The sequence below is a fragment of the Bison bison genome, unplaced genomic scaffold (assembly GCF_000754665.1).
Source record: "Bison bison bison isolate TAMUID 2011002044 unplaced genomic scaffold, Bison_UMD1.0 scf7180017864380, whole genome shotgun sequence".
Taxonomy (NCBI): domain Eukaryota; kingdom Metazoa; phylum Chordata; class Mammalia; order Artiodactyla; family Bovidae; genus Bison; species Bison bison.
The window spans coordinates 4,762,970-4,787,040 of NW_011494952.1; the positions used below are offsets into that span (position 1 = coordinate 4,762,970).

The 24,071-nt window shown below is 37.6% G+C and overlaps 1 protein-coding gene across 3 annotated transcripts in view; it reads left to right on the forward strand.

Annotated features, from left to right (window-relative positions):
- Positions 1-24,071, forward strand: part of TMEM26 (transmembrane protein 26) — a 65,169-nt gene that overhangs the window by 12,707 nt on the left and 28,391 nt on the right. For 2 of the 3 annotated variants that reach the window (XM_010857420.1, XM_010857418.1), the window contains exons 2-3: positions 9,380-9,458; positions 15,076-15,243. In XM_010857420.1, coding sequence (XP_010855722.1) covers positions 9,380-9,458; positions 15,076-15,243 — 247 coding nt within the window. The remainder of the gene's footprint in view (positions 1-9,379; positions 9,459-15,075; positions 15,244-24,071) is intronic. The other variant, XM_010857419.1, reaches the window with a different exon arrangement.

Below are 24,071 nucleotides of genomic sequence, written 5' to 3' on the forward strand. Positions count from 1 at the left end.
AAAGATCCTGCATGCTGCAAGTAAGACCCACATAGCCAAATAAATATGTGGGTCTTACTTGTGGCATGCAGGATCTTTTTTTTTTCTTTCTTTCTTTAAGTATTTTTTTAAAAAGAATAAAATTTTAGACTAGACATGGCCACAGCTCAGAGACACTCTTGCATAAGCAGACATCCCTCTAAAATCAAAGCATATGTAAAAGAAGATAGAAAAGGGGAAAAATTCTAGACTGTCTTCATGGGTCCTAAAGTGAACAACCAAACTCTTCCACAGAACAGAAATAAACACCACTGTCTTTTATAGAGTGAAATAAATTAAAGTTCACATAAATAACATCCATAATCCATTGAATCCCCTGAGAGACCATTAACATTCCTTTGGTCATTAGTACTTAAGTTCACTTGTTCATTAAACATTCATTTATTATACTAGGCTCTATGATGGTGTTCTTGAAGGAACATAAAACATATGCAGTTATATGAGGACAAGACAAAACAATACTCTGAGTACCAAATAATTTTCGACAAATTAAGTCCAAAAGAGCAGAAAGGCTGCAGAATAAAGATACAGTCTGTGCAATAGGCTTGTTAGACAAGGAAAATTTCTCAGGTATGTGCTTTAGGTCCTGGCCTTTGAAGTGGCTGGTGGTTTTACAAGAGTGAAGAGAAGAAAAGAGAGAAGGGCTTTTTAGGTTGAGGGAATGGTGGCGATAGGGTTTCAGCTGGAACCAGTTCATTTAGGAAGAGGTCATGATGTTCTCGGGATCAGAATTTTTATGAGAAAAAATAGTAATGTAGATCGTAAATGCATATGCATATTTTGTCCCTATAGCTCATTTAGTCAGAGAAGGCAATGGCACCCCACTCCAGTACTCTAACCTGGAAAATCCCATAGATGGGGAAGCCTGGTGAGCTGCCGTCTATGGGGTCGCACAGAGTCGGACACGACTGAAGTGACTTAGCAGCAGCAGCTCATTTAGTCATTGTGAGGCATTTTCCGAGCTTTGAATGTGAGCAACTTCAATTTTAATAGAGTTTGTTCTTGCCTTAGATATCCACTTGGAAATTTTTAAGTGAAGTATATAATATTAATTTTGCTGGTGGTTGATATTATAGTTTGAGAATATTCCCTTATGAAAGAAAACATTCATGGTCTTCCCTGGTGGTCCAGTGGCTAAGCCTCCTCACTTCCAACGCAGGGAGGCTGAGTTTGATCCCTGGGTAAGGAACTAGATCCCCCGTGGCTCAACTAAGAGTTCCCATGGCGCAACTAAAGATCCCGTGTGCCACAACTAAAGATTTCACATGCCTCAATGAAGATGGAAGACCTCACATGCCACAACTAAGACTCAGCACAGCCAAATAAACTTAAAAAAAAAAATTAAAAAACAAGTCAGCAACAACAAATCACAAAAGCTCTAATTAAGAGTGCTAGTATTCACCTTCACAAGTATTCTCCTTTTTATAAAACCTAAATGTGGGCATTTTTCAAACGCTTAAAAATTCCATTACAATAGGTATTCCTGACTTATTTGAAATCCTGTCTTTTTTGTTCTCATTATTAGTCTGTTGTTTTCTTGCTCAGTTGCGTCTCTTTGCAACCCTATGGACTATAGCCTACCAGGTTCTTCTGTCCATGAGATTCTCCAGGCAAGAAAACTGGAGCGGGTTGTCATTCCCTTCTCCAAGGGGATGACCTGGGGATTGAACCCGCGTCTCCTGCATTCCAAGCAGATTTTTGACCGTTTGAGCCACCTCCCCGCTAAAGATCATGGACAAAACAAACCCATCACGTGGTCTTGGTACCTATTGAAACATACACATTTCGTATTCAGATCTCCATTTGTGGGGCATTCTCACCAGCTTATGGCCATTTGGTTGTGGCCTCTCCTCCTCCCCCCAACTCCTTCCTCTCATGGGCAGACACAGGCAAAGGGCTCTAGGTGGGAGGTGCAGATAAGAGGCTTCCTAGGCATCCGGGGGCTGTGTGTTCTGCAGGAGCACTCGGTGCATTCTGAGGGGTGGCAAAGAGACAGATGGTAGCTAGAGGCCATCCTATCGGTTGCCCTCTCCCCCTGTGCTAACAGGGAGACCTCCTGAGCAGCCCAGATGCAAACACTGGATGTTAAGGCCCACTTCAAGAAACCAGTCTACATGTAAGGAGGACAGTCCTTAAGTTGTTAGATAGGATTTAGGGGTGCATGAAAGGATATCTTGACCTAGTTTTTTAATTTCCTTGAAAATAAACGTTTTATTAAAAAGTGCTCCAGAAATTTTGAGGACCCTTGAGGCGGTTTAACATGAGATTTTGAAACTTGGGTCTAGTATATCCTGACAATTCCACTCTGCCTTTGTAGAGTAGGAAATACTGAGAACTGAAATACAAAATAAATTGCAGTTCACCTCAGAGTAATTTGGAACATTATTTTTGCTTCATTTAAATATTATCTATCCTCAGATTTATGCATATAATTTGAAGATTAGAATCCTTATTGTATGCAGAGAGAAAAGCTATGCAGGGTATTAGGTGATATTATGGTTAATTTTCTTCCATTTACTTATTTCTATTGTTATACATTTCTAAAATGAACAAATGTTACTTTTTCAATAAGAAAACAATAATACATACCATTTTGGGGAAGAGGAAAATGGAATCTTATTTTTAGACTAATGGTGAATTGAAATAAATATAATCCACTGCAGAGCTAAATTGCTAAATGTCATGACACAATCATTTTGTGAAAAACATTATGTCATGTTGAAATGACAACTTTGTAAGGTAAATAATATTTTATTTTTGGAAGAAGTGAACTGAAAATAAAACAATGAGTATAGTTCTTTAAGAGCTCAGAGTAGTGTCTAGCATGTAGCAAGACCTGCAAACATATTAGTCAACAAGTAAGTACATAACAAATAAAGGAAAATAAGGATGGTGTTCCTGCTGTATATTTAGGGAGAACTGGCATACTGGCTAAGGGCTGTGAATAAACAAACAAACGAAAATTTCTGTGGAGAAAAATTATCTTTAGGAAGGTAAATTTAGAAAAAATAGCTGACCAAAAGGAAAGCAGTTTGGCATTAAAGTATTAATGTTGGGCATATTCTGTATTGTGATAAGGTAATGATAATTAGAATTGTAATAAATCTGAGTTTCCAAGGGCAGATGGCTCATTAGTAATAGGGTAATAGCAATTTTGTAAAAATATCCCACTTGGATGTATCTTAATCATTTACTCATATATTTATCAGTTTTTGTCAGTCTATGATTGGTGTAACTTATTTTTTATAAACAATCATCAAGAAACCTGATTTCATTTATTTCTGAGATGGCTAGACCCGTCTCTGATATTAGGGCTTATGGTTGGCATCTACTTACTTTCAATACAATTAAGACATGAAAACTAGAGTAAAATGATCTGAAGCCCCTAAGAAAGGGTATGCAGTTTGGTTCATTATACAGAAAAAGGTAGGATCAGGCTTAGTTTTTAATTTTTAGGATTCACATTCTCCTTGGTTCCAGAAATGAACTGCTCTGATAATGCACTATCAGGAATATGGTAAACCTTCAAAATAATATGTCATGGCTAAATGTCACCTTGAAATACTAAATCCTGCACAGTAGAAAAAATATCAAATTCATCCAGGCACAGAATAATGTTTCCTTCAGGAAAACTTTTGATAAGAATCAATTTATGCTATTTCAAAAGGAGATTTCCAGTCAGACCAGCAACAGAGTGTCAAGAAAGTCAGAACTGTAAATCAACTGGACCTTATGAGATCACTCTTAATACTTGGGATGGACCATCACGCACCAGGTACTGTGGAAGGAGCTGAGGGCATGATGCGCAGATAGACACAGTCAGGTACAGGTCTTATGCTTATGTCACTTAGAATTGCTGGGAGACAACTGACCACAAGACACACACCAACACACACATGTATGCACACATATAATTATAAATGTTGAAACTCTTTTAACACCCATGGAGCACAAGTGAAGAGTGCTCTAGGATAAGCAGGAGACCCAATTGCACAAGGAGACCCAATTGAAGCTTGGAAGGACAAGGAAAGTTCTTCTGTGCAGTCCTATAGAGCTGATATGAACCTTGAAAAGGAGATGATACGGTGAAAAGTGAGGGAGAGAGGTATTTCAAGGGGGAGAAATACATATGTGAAGGTTTGAGTTAGAACCCACTTAGTTTTTTCTCTTTTTTTAAGTACAATATCAAGCCCATAACATTGTCTTCTCTACTTCTCATAACCACCCTATGAGGTTGATATAACCTATTTCATAGACAAGGATCTTGAGTTTCAGAAAAAGTAATGAATTTCCAAAGATGAATGAATGGGAGAGGCAAGATTCAAATTTGGGTCTCTCAAGTTTCTGAAATTGCTATGGCAGTGTAACAATTCCTCAAGTGACACAACTAAGAAACTGTACCTGTTACCAGGCCTGCTGAAATATGAATATAAAAGGTCCTTGTAGATGCCAGCAGCCATCACTTGTTTTGCTTTCTCAGTATTCCCTTTATTTATAAATTTAGTCATTCAAACATTTAAGCATTTGCTTAATAAGTATTACCTCTAAGCATTCATAAATAAGCATTAATTCTTAAAGAGATGGGAATATCTGTCTCCTGAGAAACCTGTATGCAAGTCAAGAAGCAACAGTTAGAACTTTACATGGAAAAAAATGACTGGTTCAAAATTGGGAAAGGAGTACAACAGGCTGTATATTGTCATTCTGCTTATTTAACTTATATGCAGAGTATATCATCCAAAATGCTGAGCTGCATGAGTTATAAGCTGGATTCAAGATTGTGGGGAGATTATTAACAACCACAGATATGCAGACGACACCACTCTAATGGCAGAAAACAAAGAGGAACTAAAGAGCCCCTTGATGAAGATGAAAGAGGAGAGTGAAAAAAGCTGGCTTAAAATTCAACATTGAAAAACTAAGGCCATGGCATCCGGTCCCATCACTTCACGGCAAATAGAAGGGGAAAAAGTTGAAGCAGTGACCTATTTTCTCTTCTGTGGGCTCGAAAATCACTGTGGAGGGTGACTGCAGCCATGAAATTATAAGACACTTGTTTCTTGGAAGGAAAGCTGTGACAAGCTTAGACAGCATATTAAAAAGCAAAGACATCACTTTGCTAACAAAGTGTGCATATAGTTAAAGCTATTGTCTTCCCAGTAGTCATGTACGGATGTGACAGTTAGACCATAAAGAAGTCTGAGTGTGAAAAATTGATGCTTTCGAACTGTGGTGCTGGAGAAGACTCTTGAGAGTCCCTTGGATAGTAAGGAGGTCAAACCAGTCAATCCTATAGAAAATCAACCCTGAATATTCACTGGAAGGACTGATGCTGAAGCTGAAGCTCCAATACTTTGGCTACCTGATGTTAAGAGCCACGTCATTACAAAACACCCTGATGCTGGGAAAGATTAAAGGCAAAAGGAGAAGAGGGCAGCAGAGGATGAGATGGTTGGAAAGCATCATCGATTCAATGGACATGAACTTGGGCAAACTCTGGGAGACAGTGAGGGATAGGGAAGTATGGCGTGCTGCAGTCCATGGGTTCACAAAGAGTCAGACGTGACTTAGCGACTGAACAACAACAACAGAGATTTAAAAAGACAGCTGAGACTACTGAAGAGAGGAAAAGATGAAGGAGATGGAAGAGGGAAAGGACATAAATTAGAGACTCAGGATCTGCCGAATCGTATTATAAATACACACAACAGAAAACAGTGGAGAATGTGCTGGGTCACAAGAGAAGTACAAGTTAAAGTTAATTATTGCAGTGAATTCCTGTATTTCAAAATATAGGAAGGGTACTGATAGATAGAGATATAAGAGCAGGGCTTTCTGAAACAAGTAATCATAATTTGAAGGACATCTGCTCCAAAATCCACATCAGAACCTCTCTTCTCAGATGGACCAACCTTGAAGGGACGATAGAGTCCTTTGCTCTTAATAGAGACCCATGGTCCAATAAAACATAGAGCTGAAATGTACCCTTCATGTAAAAAATGCAATGTATCTATACCTTTCAATACTTTTCTAGATAACAGACTTTTATTTTCTCTATAATTAAAAAAAAATCAGTTGAACAACTAGCATAGCCTGCTACTGGAGAGAGAGAGAGAGAGAGAGGAGCTAGGGGAGGAAGTTCCTAATTCTGAATTGCTATTGATCACTTTGTGGACTAGGCATTTCCTTGGTAATTCTCCTGGAAGCCTTTGGGAATTCCAGCAAATCCTCTTAGGTATAGGGTTAAGAGGGTCAGGAACAGGGGTGGAGGAGGAGGAAGACAATGGACTCACATGCTCTTGACTTGAATATGATTAATTCTCAGGTGCTTAATGGGATTCCCACTCCCTTTCACAGATGTCAAATAGGTCTGACAAAGAGGGATGGAACAAGGGAAAGTTTCCAAAACATTTTGTTTTGTTTCATTTTAAATACACAGCAAGTTGAAACTCCTGAGTTGCTCAGCTTGATAGGATGTGGTAGAGGAAAGGGAAGTAGAGATAAGATGGGGAATGGAGGAGGCTTTGAATATGTATCTGATTGGGGAATTTATAGTCAAAATCCTGGATTTTGAATGTTTTTTAAAATATATAACTAGATTCCTAATTAGAGGAAACATGTTGAAACAGGATAGTCTTTTTTCCAATTGTAGAAATAAATGTTATGCACAGAAGATATTAAGGGTGATTGATTGTTTATTTTATTCTTGAACTCTTCCAAGAACTATGATATGTTCAGTATATAGCTTCCCTAGATTATTATTTTAACAGTATTGCCAGGCCAGTTAATCCTAAAATTAATCCTGAGAGAGTCAACAAAATTGCAGTCCAGCCAACATTCGACATATAAAAAAAAGATTTACATATTCCAACTGTCCTTCCAACCAGAATTCATATCCTTCCCCAATTTCACAAAGGAAATATTCTCTCCTGATGTTTCCGTTGATATGGGAGTTCAAAGAATTAAGTGTTCCTTTTCTTTCTAAAAACATGTTTGACATGGGGGCCTTGGATATCTTTCTGCAGCCCAACCATTGTCTAAGTCAAATTCTAATAATATCATGACCCATAACCCTTTATTTCAAATTAATTTCTGCAGGAAATTGATGGTAGGGTAATATCTATTTAAATACTGATTTTCTTAAGAATTGCTTTCACTTGCCCTTTCTCTTTCTCTTCCCAGAAGTTGAAAGGAGATATTAGTGAAAAGGTTAACAGCCTTTAAACAGTCCATTCTAAATGTTTTCCTCCATTTAGGTTTATTCACTCCCTTTCTCCTCCCCCGGATTATAACCATACGATTTTAGTAGATTTTCATCTCAAATTCTGTTTTTGAACAATTAACATTTCTATTTTTCAGGTCATCTTAAACCATCGCATGAATGTACTAAAAGTATTTTAATAAAATTATACTGATTTACAGTTTTAAGATTATTTATAAAACAAGAGTCCAATCTAAAATAAAATGCAATTGGAAGAAATAAATTTGTAAAGTATGTAATTTTTATCTTAGTTCAAATTTTGAAGGATGTGTTTTCATTGCATGACATCCCATAATTATGTAACAGCTACTTGTTACAGAATGTACAACTCTGCCAGACACTGCTTTATAGAAAGTTCCAACATGGGTTGGAACTGTGCAAATCCACTTATATGCATCTTATTTTCAATAAATACATACTACAGTACCTCATGACCCACGGTTGGTTGAATCTGTGGATGTGGAACTGTGCATATAGAGGGTCGATCTCAGAGTTATATGTGGATTTTCAACTACACAGAGAGTCCTAATCTCCATGTTGTTCTAGGGTCAACTAAATAATAAAAATTCCTGAGAGATAAATGTGACTGCTGTGGACTGAACTGTGTTGCCTCAAAATTCATATGTTGAAGCCCTAAGTCCCAGAGTAAATATATTTAGAGACAGAGCTTTTAGGAAGTCGGTAGAGTTAATTGAGGTCATAAGGATGGGGTCCTAATTCACTAAGACTGGTGGCTTCATAAGAAGAGAAGAGAGAAAACTTTCTTTTCTTGTGAAGTGTATGCACTCAGGAAAGGCCATGTGAGTTCACAGTGGGAGGTGGCTGTCTAAAAACCAGGAAGAGAGCTCTTACTAAACCCCAACCATTCTGGAAGCCTGATTTTGAACTTCCAACCTCTAGAACTGTGAGAAAATACATTTCTGTTGTTTAATCCACCCAGTCTATGGTTTTTGTTATGGGGCTGTTCCCATTTTGTCGATTAGGAAGCAAACTGAGAGGTCAGTGGCAAAACTAACATTTAAATTTGATGTGTCCAAGTACAAATGAGAGTCCTCTCTATGGACTGCCCTCTGAATTTGAGTCTGAAAATAATTACTATAGATAGCCCTCAAAGAAATACCAAACCCTTCATCTGTGGTTTGTTTGTATACGCATACCTTGGAGATGGACGTTCATTTCCATACCACTGAAATACAGAGTCACGTGAATTTTCTGGTTTCCCAGTGCATTTAAAAGTATACTTACAATAGGCCATAGTCTATTAAGTGCACATTATGTCTTAAAAAACAATGAACAAAGCTTAATTAAACAATGCTTTATTGTTAGAAATAGCCAGCTATATCTGAGTCTTCAGTGAATCTTAGAAATAACATCCAAGATTAATGATCACAGAACAATAATAATAAGAAAATTTGAAATATGTGACACAAAGTGAGCAAATGCTGTTGGAGAAATGGTACTGGCAAACTTGCTTCACGCAAGGTTGCTACCAACCTTCAATTTGTAAAGAAAAACACAGTATCTATGAATCTCAGTAAAGCAAAGCACAATAAAATGAGGTGTGCCTGTATTTTTATTTTTCCTGGGTGTAGCAGAAACACACAAAGCCAGTTGATTTTGTTTAGTCCTGTTCCTTATCAACTGATTTTTGTCTTCTAGCAGAATGTTATTTTTTGAGCTCTCAGAATTTCCGGTTAATGTTAAAAAATGTAGGCAACCTTCCTGAAATTACAGTATTCAAAAATCAAGATTTACTGTTGCTGTATTTGCTTTCGTATTAAACACAAAATACCCCGTTTTGTGCCTGAGACTAATTGGCAGTGTCCCATTAAACCGTATTAAAATTAACATCTATTAATTGGATTAGAAATTCAGTGAGAATGACAGCTGCTAGTGCCTTTTACAGTTGCTCCATTTCTCTGTAATCCATATGGCAGGAATCACATAATGCATTTTCCCCTTTCAAATAAATACTGGAGATTAAAAGGTTTGACTCAGTGTGGTCAGGGTATGTGCACTTGTTTTCTTTCTTTTAAAAAAAATTATAAAAGCTGAACTATTTTTTCCCCTCATTCACAGGTTTTCACCAGCCATATTTTTATATCTGATTAGCATTGTTCCATCATTATGGCTTCTTGAAATGCACCATGAAACCCAGGTATGTACTTTTGGAAAGTTGAATACTCAGCAATAAACTACATTCCTATTATAATCCAATTTCTGTCAGAAATGCACTTTTCTAAGGAACTGGAGGTATCAAGAATTGACTAAATAAGAGCCCTCAGCAAAAAGGAAATGAATCCATGATCTGTCTAAACTAATAAAAGTGTTGCTTTCATTTAAGATTTAAGAGTATTCATTAGTAATCTGGGTTAGAGGTCTTGTTCCTAACACTTCCCCTCCAATATGCTACAGTTTACATAAGGGTATACAATTCTGGTTTTATCCCTTGCAGCTTCAGTGAGTTACTGTACTAAAAATGGGCAGGGCTCTGTATGACAGACTGTGATTCTTAGTCGCTCAGTCATGTTGGACTCTTTGACCCCATGGATCCTAGCCTGCCAGGCTCCTCTGTCTATGGAATTTTTCAGGCAAGAATACTGCAGTGAGTTGCCATTTCCAACTCTAGGGAATCTTCTGGACCCAGGGATTGAACCCATGTCTCTTGCATCTCCTGCACTGACAGGTGGATTCTTTACCACCGAGCCACCTGGGAAGCCCCATGACAGTATCTTAGAGTGAAGTGAATCAGAAATAGAGGAAAAATATCATATATTAATGCATATATGTGGAATTTGAAAAAAAACATTAGTATAGATGATCTTATTTACAAAGCAGAAATAGAGACACAGACAGAGAGAACAAACATATGGATACCAAGGGAACGGAGGGTGGGTGGGATGAACTGGGGAATTGAGATTGTTGTATATATACTATTGATACTATGTACAAAATAGATAACTAATGGGTCACTAATGAGAACTTACTGTATAACTCAGGGAACCCTACTCGGTGCTCTATGGTAACCCACATGGGAAAGGAATTCAAAAGGGCTGTATATATATGTATACATATAGCTGATTCACTTTGCTGTACAGTAGTAGAAACTAATAAAATATTGTAAAGCATCTATACTCCAATAAAAATTTAAAAAAAAAGAATGGGCAAGGCCCAATCATCTAGCATCTTATAAAATGACGTTTTCCCCTTTGGCTCAGGGGTAAAGAATCCGTCTGCCATGCAGGAGCTGCAGGAGATATAGGTTCGATCCCTGGGTTGGGAAGACCCTTGGAGGAAGCTATGACAATCCACCGCAGTATTCTTGCCCGGAGAATCCCATGGACAGAGTAGCCAGGTGGGCAATAGTTTATAGGATCACAAAGAGTCAAACAGGACTGAAGCAACTTAGCATACATGTACAGGAACAACAAAAACAGAACTCCATCATCTGTACTCTGCTGTACAAATACTGTCAACCTTGGAAGGGATATTTGAAATAGTCTGTTTTAAAATACAGGCTTTGCAGGTTATAGCAGATTCACTTCTGAAGTCCTAAGAGCTGTCTTAGTAAAATATGAACTTGATTCAAGTGCCCCAAAATAAGTGTAAAGGAGAGGAACCAGGGAACCCACAATCAGGAAGGATAGGCTATATATATTAAGACCACACTGACCTAGAAAAGAAACAGTGGCTTCCAGTATGAGTCCCTAATTATAAATAGAGGCAGTGATTTAATTTTTTAAATTTCTTTAATTGGAGGATAATTGCTTTACAATGTTGTGCTAGTTTATGTTGTACAACAACATGAATAATCTCTAAGTAGACTTATATCCGGAGAAGGCAATGGCACCCCACTCCAGTACTCTTGCCTGGAAAATCCCATGGACGGAGGAGCCTGGAAGGCTGCAGTCCATGGGGTCACTGAGGGTCAGACACGACTGAGCGACTTCACTTTCACTTTTCACTTTCCTGCATTGGAGAAGGAAATAGCAACCCACTCCAGTGTTCTTGCCTGGAGAATCCCAGGGACGGAGGAGCCTGGTGTGCTGCCATCTATGGGGTCGCACAGAGTCAGACACGACTGAAGCGATTTAGCAGCAGCAGCAGCAGCAGCAGCAGACTTATATCCCCTCCCTCCTGAACCTCACTCCCATGCCTCGCCCCATCCCGCTCTAGAGACAGGTGCTGATTTTTCACTGAATTACTTCTTACGTGGGCAACCCCAGGTAGCAGGATCTAGGCTGGATTCAGCCGCTGATGGTCATCAGTGCTCCTGTATGACACTGGAGGGGGGGCAGTTAGTCCAGTCCATTAAACTGCAGCCTGGACTTCACATCCTCAGGGCTCAGGTTACAGGATTATGTGTTATAGATGAACTGTAGTTATGATATAATAATAGTGTAGTATCTTTACTGGTAAAATCTGTGAGACTATCACAGATTACTTTGCTACAGAAGGTCACTTTATAGCAAAGTTAAGCCTCTGATACATGTTTCAGATATTCAAACCTTATCTGGAAAATGCTTGCTCAACATTTTAGGCACACAGAGGGGAGTTTAGTTCTGTGGACTAGTTTTGCAGAACTCCACATGCATGTACCAATAATGTAGGCATGAAGAAGACATCTGTCTGCCTAAATCTCCTGTCTAAAGAATATTAATGTAAAAAGCTGTCTCTATGTTTATACAAAAGAAGTTTTGTCACAGTAGATTGGTTCGTTCGAGTTACTATAGCTTTTAGGATATGAAGAGACTTTTAATTTCCTTACTACTTACTACTTTCAGGGGTATGGGAATAAGCTCTGGTGACTTGAATCGCTTTTTTTTTTTCACATCCAATTCTATGACATGGTTATCATCCGCAATAACAATTCACTTACCCAAATGCTTTTATAGTATAAAGGTTTGCACAGTTAATTGATATACAGGTCAAATCCCATTACAACAAATAGCACGCAACCAAAAACTCTCTTTTTAATAATAATAATAAAAAAAGAGATGTTTGGGCCCTGGGCAGTACCTCTCTAATTTTCACACTACAAAAGAAATTGGACCTTTAGCAGTAATGGATCTGACTCATTTTGACACTGAGAATTACAATGAATGCCCAGATTGTGAATTGGGCAGGGTGGGCAGAGTTGGAAGTAGAAAAAAGTGAGAGACAAAAAAGTATTGGAATTGCATTTAAAGAAATAAAAAATGGCAGAATAAAGGAAGGTACAGAAATTCTTAGTCTATTCATGTAGGAAATCTTGGTTATGATAATAATCATATCATACATTTTCATATAGTTCTTTATTTCAAACTATTTTCAGATACTTTTCTCATTTTCTCATTCGTATACCCAGCAACTCCTTAAGTTAGACATGGTATGTAGACTTCTATGTTAGAGAATAGGAACCTGAAATTCAGCAAGGTTAAGTAATCTTCCCAAGGCCACACAGCTAATCAACAGCAGTTCTGGGGTTCAGAACCTGGGTCTTAACCCCTAGTTCATTAAATCATACTGCCTTTTTCAATAATGTGTTTTATGTTTTACAGCAATTTACATCAAAATCATCTGAATGTTTCATGATGGAAAAGGATAATTTAATTTGCTTTCACATTTTCCATTTACTCTACACCCTAAACATTCTAACCTATGACTTGGCATTCAAAAAACATCCTGACCTATTTCATGACAACATTTCCCTTAGATGATCAATTCTGTACCTTCACTTCTGAATCTGACTGGGTCTACACGAATGGAAAGAAAATGTTTGTGACAACAATTATGACCTTAACTCTTCAGATCAGATCAGATCAGTCGCTCAGTCGTGTCTGACTCTTTGCGACCCCATGAATCGCAGCACGCCAGGCCTCCCTGTCCATCACCAACTCCCGGAGTTCACCCAGAGTCACGTCCATCGAGTCAGTGATGGCATCCAGCCATCTCATCCTCTGTCGTCCCTTTCTCCTCTTGCCCCCAATCCCTCCCAGCAAGTCTATTTATGAATTGGCACAATTAAAGCAATGGAAATATTCTGGTCTTGAAGATGTGTGGTTTGAACCAAAGGAATGCTTTTAAAGCTTTTCAGACATAGGCCATGAAAAAGTGACTTTTTGGCACCCCGATCATCCATGTAACTCACTTATATAATGCTGATTGTAAACAGTATTACCATAAAACCAATATAAGTCAGGTTAAATCTTAGGAGTTTGTTCTGTGCAATCCAACACAACTGCCACTTAAAATAAAGTTGCATCAATTTATAACAAACAGAATTCTAAGAATGAACAGGGACTCTGGTCTTTATACCATAATATGAGCTACAAAGCCATTTGCCATCATGTTATCTTATGCTGCAGTACAGATGACTATTTTTAAAAAATAACAAGATGTCTATGGATTTTTAGTGATAAGAATGTGAAAAACATATCAAGGTCACCACTTTTAATATACAATCTGCTTTCATGCCTGCCAAGAAGTGTTCAAATATGTTTCCTATTGAACATTAGGTTCTTAGAGTCACAGAACTCCTGCAATGAGGATTTGTTGCTTGGTTCAAAGATTTAATTTGTTATCTTCATTATCTTTTCTTGGAGCCTTAGCTATATAGAAAAAAGTGTGCAAACAACTACAGTTTTGCTCTTAGAGATATGGCACATGGCCATTTTTCTTAATTATTCTTGTCATTTCACCCATAACACTAGTTTTTTTTTTTTTTTTTTCCCATCCATAACACTAGTTGTCTCGATGGAAGGGAAAAAAAATAGCTTCTTGACAGACTTTCCTTTCTACTTTTCCAAGTAGCTCATAGAATGATCAATGAAGTATCCAGAATTAATTAAGAAAAATATACTTCTCAGTGATAGCATTAAAAAAATTCTCTCTAAATCCAAGTGTGTGATCATGGATGTGCAGTGGTGGTTGTGTTTGTGTGTGTGTGTGGGTGTGTTTGTGTGCACTTCAAATGTATGTTAGCTCTGCAGTTGTTTTTTTTAAATCAGTCTGTTTTTTTCTTAATGAGTTTGTGAAATAATCATTGGCTACACTTACATTTTCAAGTACAACACCTTTCCTCTCTTATGTACTTTTCTCTTTTCTTTCTTTACCTCAGATTCTCAGCTTCTGGTTGGATTAAAAATCACACATAGTTCATATAAAGAAATTTACATGCAAAATGAAAGAATAAGGAGGGGGAAATGCCATTTATTTTAGGTCTATTGTTAACTTTTCTATAAATCTAAATTGGCCTCTAGAGTGATGTAAAATGTATATGTTGATGGGTAGATATGTTAATTTATTATTATCATTTTGGGGGGATTGTTACAGTGCTTAACAGACATGACTGAAAGTAACTGAATTACCTACATTAGCAAAATGGTATTTTAGATAAAGAGGCTCTGAACAAGTAATAAAATCATAGAATGAATGCTTTGACCAAGATCATACATGCTTTCATTGGTTGTTGGTTTGTTTTATAATTGTTTCATGATTTAAGAAATGGACCCCAGAGATCAATTCATAAATTCTATAGCTCTCCACAATGAACTTAGAGCATCTACAGCCTCATAGACTTGTGGGAAAATGAGACATGTATAGTTGATTCTTTCCTCATATTAACTGAAAAAGGTTTCTATCTCAAGGCTATATTCTGATTTTTGAAAATGTTTATGCTTTACTACAGAAACTTCACATCTTTGCTCATAATCTCTTAGATACACTGAAGCCATCTTAAATGTTGCCTACTGTGATATTTTCTGACACATTGCTTTTTTACAAATACTTCTTAGTATTGCAGTAGCCAATTTGGAGGATTGTCACAGAATACCAGCAGAAAAGAAAACTTCAATCAAACTCTGTTGTCAGCTGAACATACCAACAGAGCAGACGATCTCATTGCGACGGTGAGAGCTTTCTCATTGTATGTTAAGGGATCTAACAAATCACCTTTTCATTTGGTGAGAATACCACTTTCTATACTTTTCAGCTCATTCTTCCCTAGGGAAATTCACCAATTGTTTGGCTCAGAAAGTCACAAGAAAATTGTATTTTGCACTATTATTGAATATATTTAACAAGCCTAATGGGCATATATATCTTATATGCATTAATAAATATATTTAACTTGCAGTATTAAGGAACCTTTAACACTTGGATCAGACGACCTATGTACAAAGAGAGATACAGACAATTCTGAAGGAATGATATAATGAAAAGATTGGGATCTGCCCTATATATATTTTTAAAATTAATTTAGTTTTTAATGAAGGATAATTGCTTTACAGAATTTTGTTGTTTTCTGCCAAATCTCAACATGAATCAGCCAGAGGAATACATATATACCCTCCCTTCTGAAACTCCCTCCCATCTTCCTCCCCATCCCACCCCTCTAGATTGATACAGAGGCCCTGACTGAGTTTCCTGAGCCATTCAGTAAATTCTCCTTGGCCATCTATTTTACATATGATAATGTAAGTTTCTATGTTACTCTTTCCATACATCTCACTCTCACCTCCCCTCTCCCTATGTCCATAACTCTATTCTCTATATCTGTTTCTCCATTGCTATCCTGTAAATAAATTCTTCAGTACCATTTTTCTAGATTCCATATATATGCATTAGAATACCGTGGTGTTGGAGAAGACTCTTGAGAGTCCCTTGGACTGCAAGGAGATCCAGCCAGTCCATTCTGAAGGAGATCAGCCCTGGGATTTCTTTGGAAGGAATGATGCTAAAGCTGAAACTCCAGTACTTTGGCCACCTCATGGGAAGAGTTGGCTCATTGGAAAAGACTCTGATGCTGGGAGGGATTGGGGGCAGGAGGAGAAGGGGACGACAGAGGATGAGATGGCTGGATGGCATCACTGACTCGATGGACGTGAGTCTGAGTGAACTCTGGGAGTTGGTGATGGACAAGGAGGCCTGGCGTGCTGTGATTCATGGGGTCGCAGAGTCGGACACGACTGAGTGACTGAACTGAACTGAACAATATTTATCTTTCTCTTTCTGACTTACTTCACTCCGTATAATAGGTTCCAGGTTCATCTGCCTCATAACTGACTCAAATGTGTTCCTTTTATGGCTGAGTAATATTCCACAGTGTATATGTACCACAACTTCTTTATCTGTCCGTGGACATCTTGGTTGCTTCCATGTTCTAGCTACTGTAAACAGTGCTGCAATGAACATGTGTCTTTTTCAGTCTTGGCCTCCTCAGGGTATATGCCTAGGAGTGAGATTGCTGGGTCATATGGTGGCTTTATTCTTATTTTTTTAAAGAATCTCCATACCATCTTCCATAGTGGCTGTATCAATTTACATTCCCACCGACAGTGCAAGAGTGTTCCTTTTTCTCCACACCCTCTCCAGCATTTATTGTTTGTAGACTTTTTGATGATGGCCATTCTGACCGGTGTGAGGTGGTACCTCATAATAGTTTTGATTTGCATTTCTCTAATAATGAGGGATGCTGAGCATCTTTTCGTGTGTTTGTTAGCTATCTGTATGTCTTCTTTGGAGAAATGTCTGTTTAGGTCTTTTTCCCACTTTTTGCTTGGGTTGTTTGTTTTTCTGGGATTGAGTTGTATATTTTGGAAATTAATCCTTTGTCAGTTGTTTAATTTGCTATTATTTACTCCCATTCTGAGGGTTGTCTTTTCACCTTGCTTAGTTTCCTCTGCTGTGCAAAAGCTTTCAAGTTTAATCAGGTCCCACTTGTCTACTTTAGTTTTTATTTCCATTACTCTAGGAGGTGGGTCATAGAGGATCTTGATTTGATTTATGTCATCGAGTGTTCTGTCTATGTTTTCCTCTAAGAGTTTTTATAGTTTTATAGTTTTTATAGTTTCTGGTCTCACGTTTAGATCTTTAATCCCTTTTAAGTTTATCTTTGTGGATGGTGTTAGAAAGTGTTCAAATTTCATTCTTTTATATGCAGCTGTCCAGTTTTCCCAGCACCATTTATTGTGCTAAAAAAAAGACCTAAACAGCACCGTTTATTGAAGAGGCTATCTTTGCCCCATTGTATATTCTTGCCTCCTTTGTCAAAAATAAGGTACCCATAGGTGCATGGGTTTATTTATGGGCTTTCTTTCTTATCCCATTGGTCTATATTTCTGTTTTTGTGCCAGGACCATACTGTCTTGATGACTGTAGCTTTGTAGCATAATCTGAAGTCAGGAAGGTTGATTCCTCCAGCTCCATTATTCTTTTTCAAGACTACTTTGGCTATTTGGGGTCTTTTATGTTTCCATATGAATTGTGAAATTTTTGTTCTAGTTCTGTGAAAAACACCATTGGTAATTTAATAGGGATCACATTGAATCTGTAGATTGCATTTGGTAGTATAGTCATTTTCACAATATTGATTCTTCCTACCCAGGAACATGGAGTATCTCTCCATCTGTTTATGTCATCTTTGATATCTTTCTTTAGTGTTTTATAATTTTCTGTGTACAGTTTTTTTGTGTCCTTAGATAAGTTTATTCCTAGATATTTAATTCTTTTTGTTGCAATGGTGAATGGGATTGATTCCTTCATTTCTCTTTCTGATTTTTCATTGTTAGCATATAGAAATGCAAGTAATTTCTGTGTATTGATTTTGTATCTTGAAACTTTGCTAAATGCACTGATTACCTCTAGTAATTTTCTGATACTATCTTTAGGGTTTTCTATGTACAGTATCATGTCATTTACAAACAGTGAGAGCTTTACTTCTTTTCCAATCTGGATTCCTTTTATTTCTTTTTCTTCTCTGGTTGCTGTAGCTAGCTTCCCAGAACTATGTTGAATAATAGCGGCGAAAGTGTACACCCTTGTCTTGTTCCTGATCTTAGGGAGAATACTTTCAGGTTTTCACCATTGAGAATAATGTTTTCTATAGGCTTACCATATATGGGCTTTACTATGTTGAGGTAGGTTCCTTCTATGCCCATTTTTTGAAGAGTTTTAATCATAAATGGGTGCTGAATTTTGTCAAAGGCTTTTTCTGCATCTATTGAGATGATCATATGGTTTTTATCTTTCAATTTGTTAATATGGTATATCACATTGATTGACTTCTGTATATTGAAGAATCCTTGCATCCCTGGAATAAACCCAATTTGATCATAGTGTATGAGCCTTTTGATGTGTTGCTGAATTCTGTTTGCTAAAATTTTGTTAAGGATTTTTGCATCTAAGTTCATCAGTGATATTGGCCTGTAGTTTTCTTTTTTTGTGCTGTCTTTATCTGGTTTTGGTATCAGGGTGATGGTGGCCTCATAGAATGAGTTTGGAAGTGTTCTTTCCTCTGCAATTTTTTGAAAGAGTTTTAGAAGTATAGGCATTAGCTCTTTTCTAAATATTTGATAGAATTCTCCTGTGAAGCCCTCTGGTCCTGGGCTTTTGTTTTTTTTGGCAGATTTTTTATCAAAGCTTCCATTGCAGTGCTTGCAATTGGGTTGTTCATAATTTCTATTTCTTCCTGGTTCAGTCTTGGAAGATTGAACTTTTCTAACACTGTCCATTTCTTCCAGGTTATCCATTTTATTGCCATATAGTTGTTCATAAGTCTTTTATAATCCTTTGGATTTCTGCATTATCTGTTGTAACCTCTCCTTTTTCATTTCTAATTTTGTTGATTTGATTCTTCTCTCTTCTCTTCTTGATGAGTCTGGCTAAAGATTTGTCAATTGTGTTTATCTTCTCAAAGAACCATCTTTAAGTTTTATTAACCTTTAATAGTGTTTCATTCTTTATTTTTCATTTAGTTCTGCTCAGATCTTTATCATTTCTTTCCTTCTACTAATTTTGTGTTTTTGTTTTCTTTGTTGTTCTTCTTTTTCCAGTTGTTTTAGGTGTAAAGTTAGGTTGTCTATTCAATGTTTTTCTTGTTTCTTGAGGTAGGATTATGTTGCTAAAACTTCGTCTTAGAACTGATTTTGCTGCATCCCATAGGTTTTGAGTTGTCATGTTTTATTGTAATTTGTTTCTAGAAATTTTTTGATTTCCCTTTTGATTTCTTCTGTAACCTGTTCATTATTTTTTAATGTGTTGTTTAATCTCCATGTGTTTGTGTTTCTTCCAGCTTTTTTCTTGTAATTGACATCTAGCTTCATAGCACTGTGGTTGGAGAAGATGCTTGATACGATTTCAATGTTTTTAAATAACTGAGGTTTAATTTGTGACTCAAGATGTGGTCTATCCTGGAGAATGTTCCATGTGCACTTGAGAAGGTATTCTGCATTTTGATGAAACGTCTTGAAGATATCAATGAGATCCATCTCATCTAATGTATCATTTAAGACTTGTGTTTCCTTATTAATTTTCTGTTTTGATGATGTGTCCATTGGTGTGAGTGGGATGTTAAAATCTCCTACTATTATTGTGTTACTGTCAATTTCTCCTTTTATGTCTGTTAGTGTTTGTCTTATGTATTAAGGTGCTCCTATGTTGAGTGTATAGATATTTACAAATGTTCTGTCTTCTTCTTGGATTGATCCTTTGATCACTATGTAGTGTCCTTCCTTGTAGCTTGTAATCTTTATTTTAAGGTCTATTTTGTCTGATATGAGGATTGCTACTCCAGCTTTCCTTTGCCTCCCGTTTGCATGGAATATATTTTTCCATCCTCTCACTTTCAGTCTATATGTGTCTTTAGGTCTGATGTGGGTTTCTTGTAGACAGAATATATATGGGTCTTGTTTTTGTATCCATTCAGCCAGTCTGTGTCTTTTGCCTGGAGCATTTAATCCATTTATATTTAAAGTAGTTATTGATATATATGTTCCTATTGCCATTTTCTTAGTTCTTTGGGGTTGATTTTGTAGATCTTTTTTCTTTTGTATTTCTTGACTATATAATTCCATTTAACATTTGTTGTAAAGCTGGTTTCCTGGTACTGAATTCTCTTAACTTTCGCTTATCTGAAAAGCTTTTTATTTCTCCATCAATTTTGAATGAGATCCTTGCTGGGTAGTTATCTTGGTTGGAGATTTTTCCCTTTCAGTGTTTTAAACATATCCTGCCATTCCCTTCTGGCTTGCAGAGTCTGCTGAAAGATTAGCTGTTAAGCATATGGGGTTTCCCTTGTATGTTACTGGTTGCTTCTCCCTTGCTGTTTTTAATATACTTTCTTTGTGTTTAGTCTTTGTTAGTTTGATTAGTATGTGTCTTGGCGTGTTTCTCCTTGGGTTTATCCTGTATGGGACTCTTTGTGCCTCTTGGCTATTTCCTTTTCCATGTTGGGGAAAATTTCAACTATAATTTCTTAAAAAAATTTCTCAAACCCTTTCTTTTTCTCTTCTTCTGCTGCTGCTGCTAAGTCACTTCAGTCGTGTCTGACTCTGTGCAACCCCATAGACGGCAGCCCACCAGGCTCTCCCATCCCTGGGATTCTCCAGGCAAGAACGCTGGAGTGGGTTGCCATTTCCTTCTCCAATGCAGGAAAGTGAAAAGTGAAAGTGAAGTCGCTCAGTCGTGTCAGACCCTCAGCGACCCCATGGACTGCAGTCTACCAGGCTCCTCCGTCCATGGGATTTTCCAGGCAAGAGTTCTTCTTCTGGGAACCCTATAATTCGAATGTTGGTGTGTTTGGTATTGTCCCAGAGGTCTGAGACTATCCTCAGTTCTTTCCATTCCTTTTACTTTGTTCTGCATTTCAGACGTTATTTCCACCATTTTATCTTCCAGCTTCTGTTTCAGATATTCTGCTAGTGATTCCTTCTAGAGTATTTTTAATTTCAGTTATTGTGTTGTTTGTCTCTTATGTTTTTTCTTTAATTCTTCTAGGTCTTTATTAATTGGTACTTCCATTTTCTCCATTTTGTTTTAAGGGTTTTGATCATCTTTATTTTCATTATTCTTGATCATCTTTATTTGCATTATTCTGAATTCTTTTAAAGGTAGTTTTCCTGTTTCCTCTTCATTTATTTGGACTTTGGACATTTATTGGACTTTTTCCTTCATTTGTGTAGTATTTCTCTGCCTTCTCATTATTTATTATTTTAACTTATTGTGTTTGAGGTCTCCTTTTCCCAGGCTTCAAGGTTGAATTCTTTTTTCCTTTTGGTTTCTGCCCTCCTAAGGTTGGTCCAGTGGTTTGTGTAAGCTTCTTATAGGGTGAGATTTGTGTTGAGTTTTTGTTTGTTTTTCTCTGATGGGCAAGGCTGAGTGAGGTGGTACTCCTGTCTGCTGATGATTGGGTTTGTATTTTTGGTTTTTTCATTGTTTAGATGAGGCATTCTGCACAGGGTGCTACTGGTGGTTGGGTGATGCTGGGTCTGGTATTCAAGTGGTTTCATTTGTGTGAGTTCTCACTATCTGATACTCCCTAAGGTTAGTTCTCTGGTAGTCTAGGGTCTTGGAGTCAGTTCTCCCACTCCAAAGGCTCAGAGCTTGATCTCTGGTCAGGAATGAAGACTCCACAAGTGGTTTGTTATGGCATTAAGTAAGATTAAAACAAATATCCAAAGATGGGAAACCAGAGATGAACCCCAGACAAATGGTAGTTACAAAATCAGGCAAATAATAATTAAAATAATGGAATATACATATACACCCATGAGAAAAGTCAAAACAGTCCAACAAAAATAAACTACAGTAGATTGACCCAACAAACAAAGAAAATCAAAAATTATATTTACTACTTAAGAAAAAAACTAACTAAAGCACAAACTGGAAAGCAAAACTAAAGCAAGGTACCAAGTGGGGAATAAAGCAATGAAAGCAAAACTAACAAATATGTTGAGAGGAAAGGAATGAAAGAAAAAAAAGAAAGAATAGATATGCAAATTTAAATAGACGTAGGTGCAGAAGATTTATATACATTAAAGATTAACTGCAAGGGGAAGAGAATAGTAGGAAAGGCAAACAAAGGAATATATAGAAAAAATTTAGTTTAAAAAAATTAAAAATTGCAATTATAAAAAAGAGAAAAGGAAAAAAAGAAGAGAGAAAATAGAGAAAATAAAAGGAAATGCCTCAAAACTGCAAAAGCCCCATGTAGAGGGAGAGGTTTATAACAACAATAAAAGGTGTGACTGAATATACATATATACCCATAAGCAAAATCAAAACAGCCCAGCAAAAATAAAGTACAATAGATTGACCTGGCAAACTAAGGAAACCAAAAATTATATCTACCAGAACAAAACTAACTAAAGCACAAACAGGAAAACAAAACTAAAGCAAGATGCAAACTGTGCAATAAAGCAATGAAAATAAAACTAACAAATATGTTGAGAGGAAAGGAGAGAAAGAAAAGAATAAAAGAATATACATGCAAAGTTAGACAGAGGTAGATAAGGAAGATTTATATTTGTTAAAGATTAACTGCAAGGGGAAAAGAACAGTAGGAAAAGCCAACAAAAGAATAAATGTAGAAATAATAATAAGTTTAAAAAACTAAAAATTAAAATTGAAAAAAAGAGAAACGAAAAATAAAAAAGGAAAACTCCACAAAACTGCAAAAGCCCTACAGAGAGGCAGAAGTTTATAACAACAATAAAAAATGTGACTGAGGAAAAAAAAAAGAAAAGCTCTAAAGCCTAATTGGATTTCATAGTGCCAATAATATTGACAACTACAACAGAGGGGGGAAAAGGGGGAAAAATCTAAAAGAATCTACAGAACAAGTCAAAAAATAAGAATAATAAATGTTTTTCCTGAGTCACTGCAGTCAGAGTCCTTTCCCTCGCTGGGAGACACAGTCCACCTTACCTCCCTAGGATGCCCTCCAACACTGTGCTTGCTGATCTCTGGACCTGCTGTGGGGGCAGCTCAGATTCTAATCTGATCCTGTTCCAGTGGGTTCTTGTCTCCAATGTCCACAGCTATCAGAACTAGTGCGTTTTCTTTTGTGGGAGCTCTCAATGGCCTTTTATATATTCCATAGACATACAGTCTACCTAGTTGATCATGGATTTAATCTGCAGCTTGTACAGCTGGTGGGAAGGTTTTTGGGTCTTCTTCCTTAGCCACACTGCCCCTGGGTTTCGATTGTGGTTTTATTTCCACCTCTATATGTGGGCCATCCACTGGGGTTTGCTCCTGAGGCTGCCCTGGAGGACTCGGGTTTGCCCCTTTGAGGGCCAGGTGTGGAGGTGGCAGCTGCTTGAGTTAGAGGGGTTCTGGCAGCACCAGGTACTCAGGGGAGTTGGTGGCTATGGCAGCAGGAAATACAGTACTCTAGAAGAGTATGGCAACCAGTATTGGCCAATATGCTCCAGTATTCTTGCCTGGAGAGCCCCCCTCTCTGACAAAGAAGCCTGGCAGGCCACAGTCTACAGGGTTGCAAAGAGTCGGACACAACTAAAGTGAACCTGTGTGCATAGACACAAGACTTTTTTTGCCTGTGGCAGCTCTGCCCCAGTGAGAGTTGAGCATGAAGGTGGCACCACTGCTTGTCTTGTGGGGACCCTGGCAGTGCCAAGCATGCAGGAACACGGACTGCCTCGGCCACAGGAGTTATGGCCCTATCAGAGTCTTTTTCAAGCCTCTTGTAGCTGGCGATCAGAAGGCCTCTTTGGCCAGTCTTTCTCTGTAGCTCCACTCGTTGAGGTACTTGGAAAGCTCCCTTGCCTGGGGTCCTATTCTGTAGTTCAGTGCATCAGGCACATAGAGGGGGGCCCTCTGGCTGGAGTCCTACTCTGTAGACTGGTGCATCAGCCATTTAAAGGAGCACCCTCAGTGGGGTCCTACTCTGTAGTTCAGTGCATTAGGCTTTAGAATGGGCCAGCATCTCTATTGTTCAGCTGCGGATGCTGGCTTGTGGGGAGACAGAGGCTACGGTCATGGCTCCACCCAC